Source organism: Pteropus alecto, unplaced genomic scaffold (assembly GCF_000325575.1).
Source record: "Pteropus alecto unplaced genomic scaffold, ASM32557v1 scaffold220, whole genome shotgun sequence".
In the NCBI taxonomy this organism is placed as follows: domain Eukaryota; kingdom Metazoa; phylum Chordata; class Mammalia; order Chiroptera; family Pteropodidae; genus Pteropus; species Pteropus alecto.
The window spans coordinates 2,718,677-2,724,588 of record NW_006430043.1 but is presented as its reverse complement, the minus strand read 5'-3'; the positions used below and the strand labels follow the sequence as shown (position 1 = coordinate 2,724,588).

The following is a 5,912-nucleotide window of genomic DNA, read 5'->3' as shown; positions in this document are numbered from 1 at the left end:
AACAATCCTGCCTCACTCATAAGTCCTATGAAAAGTCACAGCCACCAGTGGGTGGTAGTGGTGGGTTATTTCTTCATCGAATGGGTTAAAATAAATCTATGCTGAATGTGAGTGAAATATAGAATCTTGTTTCCTTCAGAGGAAAATCCAGGCAGCTGTCGAAATGTATAAGGCACATGGTTATTTTTAGTTGAGAACTAGTCTACTTGTAAATGAACTTAAAATATAACCAGATCCAAATTGTGGTGACATCTTCAAAGTAGTGTTAAAAGTTTTTTTGAATGAATCATGTGTTCTCTTTTTGTCTAATTGTAACACTTTTATTCAGTCTCTTCAACTAAAAGTCTTTGCTGGGAAGGAAGATTTGAGCTGTGAGGTGCCTCAGGGAAATTCTGGTTACAGAGAAGATGGCGAACCTCTGGGAGAAGAAGCAAGACCAAGTCTGACCCTGTTCTTGGTCGTGTAAAAGCCATGCCGCGGCATTCAGTAATTCATGGTGTGCACTGAAGGGCATCCAGCCATCCTCATACCAGCAGCCAGTCACCAGATGTGAATGTGGAAGCAGAAGACCACCTCCCGCTGGTACTTCTCCTCTTCCTTCTCTTTCTCTTCAGAACTGCCACCATTGAAGACCCAGCCTCCCATTTTCCAGACATTTTCTCTGAAACTCTCTGCTGACCTGCCAAGCCATATGGATCCATTCTGCCACTGAGGAGTCCTTCAATGAGGTCCCTCTTCCTGAAGGACGGGATAGGGCAGTAGGAGCAGAGAGAAAAGGGAAGGCTCTCCAGTCCCATAGTATCTGTGGGCCTTGGGTGGATTACCTGCTCTGGGGGATGCTGGTCAGACCCAGAGGCTGTTAGGAAGGTCTGCTACGAGGAGAGTCAGCAACCTGGGCATTGGCAGTGCCCACGACCGCAGCCAGAAGATGCCGCTGACCTGGGTGCATCTTCATTGTTCCTTAGCAGCAGTCTGCATAACTCAGCAAGAACCTTGGATGATGAAAGGGCCAAGAGGAGGGACATTGGTGTTGTTTAGCTTAGACGGGAAAAGACTCAGGCAAAAGTCAATAATGATAAGTGAGGATGGGAAGCTTCTCTTAGTTTCATCGAGGATAGAGTAAGAAAATGAACTTAAATCGTTACAGAAGGAATTAGTTTAGACACCAGGAAGGACTTCCTAGGCTGAAAATTTGTCATAGTTCGCTTTCTAGATATCTGGGAAAGGTTTGATAATAGTTGTTTGTGAGTAGAAAGGGAGATAAGGTGTTTTTATTGGCCATGGTGTGGAAACATCCATGTCTTGCTGCTCTCTCTTGAAGACACATTTGATTCCATACCTGGAGAGATCCAAGTGCTTACGTAATGTCTCCTTAGCTGCCTTAGTAGCAAACCATCATCATCAACTCAATGGACCAAAGCCACCTTCAGCCATGTGGTTTCTTCATCATGGATTTCTATTGGTCAACAAATATTCTGGCTCTTAGATGTAAAAAGCCAAACTGAGAAATGAACATTAAGTGGTGAAATTAATTTTGATATTTAGTATACAACTATATTTATAGTTTTTCTCTTCTCTGTTGCATTGAATATCAAGGGTTTGGGCTCCAGTATGTATAGACCTTCCCTTCCTTTGTGCACAGAATGTGACTAGTGAGCATGTCAGGGAATATGATCGTATTAGTTTTCCATCCTGGAAACTCTCTGGATAGTGGGACGTTCCTCCAGTATGCTCTTCTTTCACAGGTGAAGAGTTAGTTACAAGAACTTTACTGAATTTTCCATTCCGTACTCTTATATTAGTCTATTCTAGGCTTACTCTAAAGACTTCTGATATCAAAGGAATTCTGTATTTCTTTCATATTTCACTTCTCTTAGAGCCACAATTATTTTAAAACACAGATGATTTTCAAAATATTTAACAACTGGTACAGGATGGATACCATCCACTCAGAACGGATGCTTGCTGTAAACAAGCAGTATGTATGGCCTATTGGCTGAATGTCATGCTGCTTTCAAATAATGTTAAAATGATATTCCTTTGAATTGTGGGTATTATTCCTGGTTTGTCTGATTTCTACTCACAAGGCTGTTTTAGGGACAGCTTCAGCTTCCTTTTATATGGTGCAGATAGGAACAGGCATTTTTCTTTTTATATGAGCATTAAAATCTTTGTGAACCAAAGCGTCACCTTTTGTCACTTTAGGATAAATGTAATAATTGTACCCATTTACCTACCCAACCTAGAAAAATCAGAAGGCAACCTTTCAATGGGAAAAGCTTTCTTGCTAGCTTTTCCTGTCCCTCTCAGGCTGCTTCCTTGAGCTTACCTCCTTTTTCACCTTTGTTTCCTGAGAACGCCCATGCTTTCTTCCTCCATCTTGCCCCTCCCATCTTCTCCTGCCACCTTTGTGCAGGGAGATTGGTGACTGCTTCACCTATGTCCCTGCCTCAGCGTGGCTGTAATAATGTAATAGGGAGAGCCCATCATGCATCAAAACTAGGTGACAATGTCACTTAGAAAAATCTTTTTCCTAATGCACTGATGTCTTATGACGCCTTGTGTATTCTAGGCTTCTTGAGAGTAGGGAACCTGTCTTTGTTTCCTCTGTGCAGTACGGTTACAGAAGCACGTGTGTCCTTCTGAGTCCTTCCTGAGCCAGACCCTCCTAGGTTACTGCGCCTTAGGAATGTTAGCCGCTTTCCAAGGCTGTGCCAATCTTTTTAGGCCATTCGATTTTTCTCAGACAATAGCCAGCTTCATTTCTAGTATATCTCGGTAATAGGAATCATTTCCTAGTCTTACTCTCTCCCCCTTCCCAGCTCCCACCAAACACTCAAAACCAGCCCTGGCTGCTTCTATACTCAAGTCTGTGGCTGGCGACTGTGGTGGCAGAGCCAAGCTGGGCTGTGTGTGGGAGTAGAGGTGAAGCAGCAGCACTGTGTGTGTATGTACGTGCATATGCATGCATGTTTATTGACAAAGTGTATCCATAAGATTTCACTGCTGCTATTAAACGGCCTTTGCACCTAAGCTATGGGGACATCAAAAAATATGATCATTCTCCCATCTAGGTTCCCCCCTTGGACTTCTGTAATAGAATAGCTTGAAACAAATCCAGGCTGCTTAGTCTATAGAAAAAGGTGTTTAAGTTCAACATTAAGGAGAAACTGATTTAGGGGTGGAAAGCATAGCAGGTATTTAGGTGATTTCCATGCCCAGGTTTGCTTGGTCAAGAGGAGTAGTCCACCTCTTTTATGATTTTAGGAATAGTTGAGTGATGGCAGGCCAATGCCCCAATGGGCTGATAGTACAGAGGTAGGAAGGGAGGGGGGGCAGGGATTTAAAAAAGTGATGATTGTTGGAATCTTGGTTCTAGTGGGGAGAACTGGTATTGCTAGGAGGGTGGGTTACTTCCTAGCCCATTACATTTAGGGAGGGGTTGGTCGAGAGAAGGTGAAGACCAGCAGAAATATGCTGAAGTTGCCAAATATGTTTGGATGCATAAAATGCAGGCTAGCTCTTTGTGGCTATATATTATTTCAAACTTGTGATGATAGGATTATCAGGAGATCTGGTCTTTACCATATACCACTGCTATCCTTGTCTCATTCTTATAAACTTGCTATTAGGTTACAAGGATAGTGAACCATATACTTCCAAATGACATTGTGAATATCTGCCATTTCTCTGGGATGCGATTGGCTTTTAAATTAGTCATAAATGTTTAATAAAAATCTGGTATATGCTAAGTCTCAGACTTGGTTAACATCTCGGGCTGTGACCACCGTGACCCTTCAAGAAGTCTCTGGTTCTAGGCATTTGTGGTTTCCATCATCCAAAATAGACAACTCCCAGTTCTACTTTATTTTCTACCTACTCAACTCTCCAGATTCCGTCTTGGTAGAGGAGTCAGCAATTCTCCCTGCATTTTCTCCATCAATTTCAATTTCCATGTTCTGAGTCTCCACCTTTTCTTGAAATATAGGAGAAGGCTTGACCTTGGGTCCCCTGGTTTTCCATTTAACTAGCATCAGAAGTATTATTCAGTTTGTTCTCTCTGCTACTTTAACAGCTTCTCTAAATTTCTTCTTTTGCAAGAGAATTAGCACTTCCTCTTGGGACTGTAAGCAGTCTTTGCTAGTTTGTTACTGCATTTTTCTTGGACTTCTCAGGTTTCCAAGCCACATCCTGGTAGGATATTAAGAAGCCCTGCATTGAATGTTCTCAACCTTTCTGCCTTTCTTTTGATCATAGCTGTCAGGCCTCCCATAAGGTGGAAATCCTTCCTACAGGCTCTGGCTGGTCCAATGAGACATCATCCAAGACGACACCTCTTTTTACTGACTCAGCTTTTTCAAGCACCCTTTCCTCTCCTTTCTGCCTTTTCCTCAGTCTTTCAAGTTCTCCTCGGAGGGAAGAAGTTCTTGGTTAGAGGTCCTGAAAACCCACCAACGCTTAGGGGTGGTGAGAGATGTGAGGAGCTTGAACAGTTCTGGAGCTTCTCGCAAAGGGGACTTTACAGTTATTTTCCTTATTTAGAATGAGGGACTAAGGATTCTCAAGCCGTCAGGCTCATCTGTATTTCAGAGTAAAGAGAAAAAGACATTCTAAAACCAAATAGAAGTGATTTTTCTACCAAATCTATTCTTTATGATTCTTGGTGCCCTTAGACCCTTACATTAATTATACAAAATAGGCAGTTGACTTAACATTTCTTTACCAAAAAGGAGGCTAATTTTCATAACCAAAAGAGGTATGAAGTAACTATATCACTGCTTGAAACATAAAAAGAGGAAAGGAGTCTTATGTGAGTCTTTTCAATAGGAAAATTCAGAGAGTGGAATGATTCATCCATAGGCATCATTCTTTTAGGAGATTCTGTGTGCAAAGGGAATGGAATGGTTTCTGATCCTTGTGAAAAGAAAAAGACGGGCATTTTTCTTAAACCTAACTCACTTTGAGCACCGGAGAATACAGAACTTCTTTCTTCTAGCTGATGGCATTAATATTTCCTGAGAGAGAGAAAACCCACCCACGGCACTTTTCTCAGCCCAGCAGAAATCAGCAGAGCTTGGGCTTCTCTTAGCGGGTTTGCACTTGACTCCAACATGCAGGTTTTTCACACATGCAATAATGTTGGAAGCAGAAGTACCAAACTGAATGTGCAATTACTCCTTTTGCAGAAGAGGCCAAAGTCCTCCGTTCCACTCCTCTATCCCACATTCACTCCTCCAAGATGATAAGCCTCCCTCTTGTTTATCTGTGTCTGTCTGTCTGATTGGTTAGACATGGTCGCCCTCCCAAGCTAGTGGTGTCAGGTGGTGAGCAGAGCAACCTTCCCATGGGAGGGGACAACTTGAGGTGCTGGTACATTTCCCTTGTTTCTTATGTTCTTTCTAGCAGGTCTCGTGTAAAGATAGAGATATTTTTGTTTTAGAGATTCCAAAGTATATATTTTTAGTGTAAGCAATGTACCCTCTCCACAATCCATGGTGTAAATATAATCAAGAGAACAACGTGTTATTGTGATAACCCCATAGCAATGTGGTAGGAATAGGATCCCTGTCCTTTACCAGCCAAGTCTAATGGTCTGTCTGTGAACCAGGGGAAGTGGTTGTGTCACCTCTGCCTGCCCAGACTTTCCTGTGCTCAATGGGTGAAAAATAAAATCTGTGTAAACTGCTCACACCTTTAGTGTTCTTTGAGCCGAAACCAAGGGGCTGAGCCAATGCCGACCAACTTCAGAACCCGTGAAGGGGAGTTGTGAAGATGGGTGAGAGAAGCGTGTGGCGTCTGCTGAATGTGCTTTGCGAGGGCTGTGTACACCTCCTTGAGGCAGACCCCGAACAGTCCTTGGGGCAGAGACATGGAAGGGAGCTATACTGGCCCTTTCTTTGGAGACCGCTTAG

General features: G+C 42.8%; 1 protein-coding gene across 1 annotated transcript in view; it reads left to right on the top strand.

Moving 5' to 3' along the window:
• Window positions 1–5,689, top strand: part of SLC4A8 (solute carrier family 4 member 8) — a 67,813-nt gene extending 62,124 nt beyond the window's left edge. The window contains 1 exon segment of the mRNA XM_006904609.3: window positions 329–5,689. Coding sequence (XP_006904671.2) covers window positions 329–341 — 13 coding nt within the window. The 3' untranslated portion in view covers window positions 342–5,689.
• The last annotated feature ends 223 nt before the right edge of the window (window positions 5,690–5,912 follow it).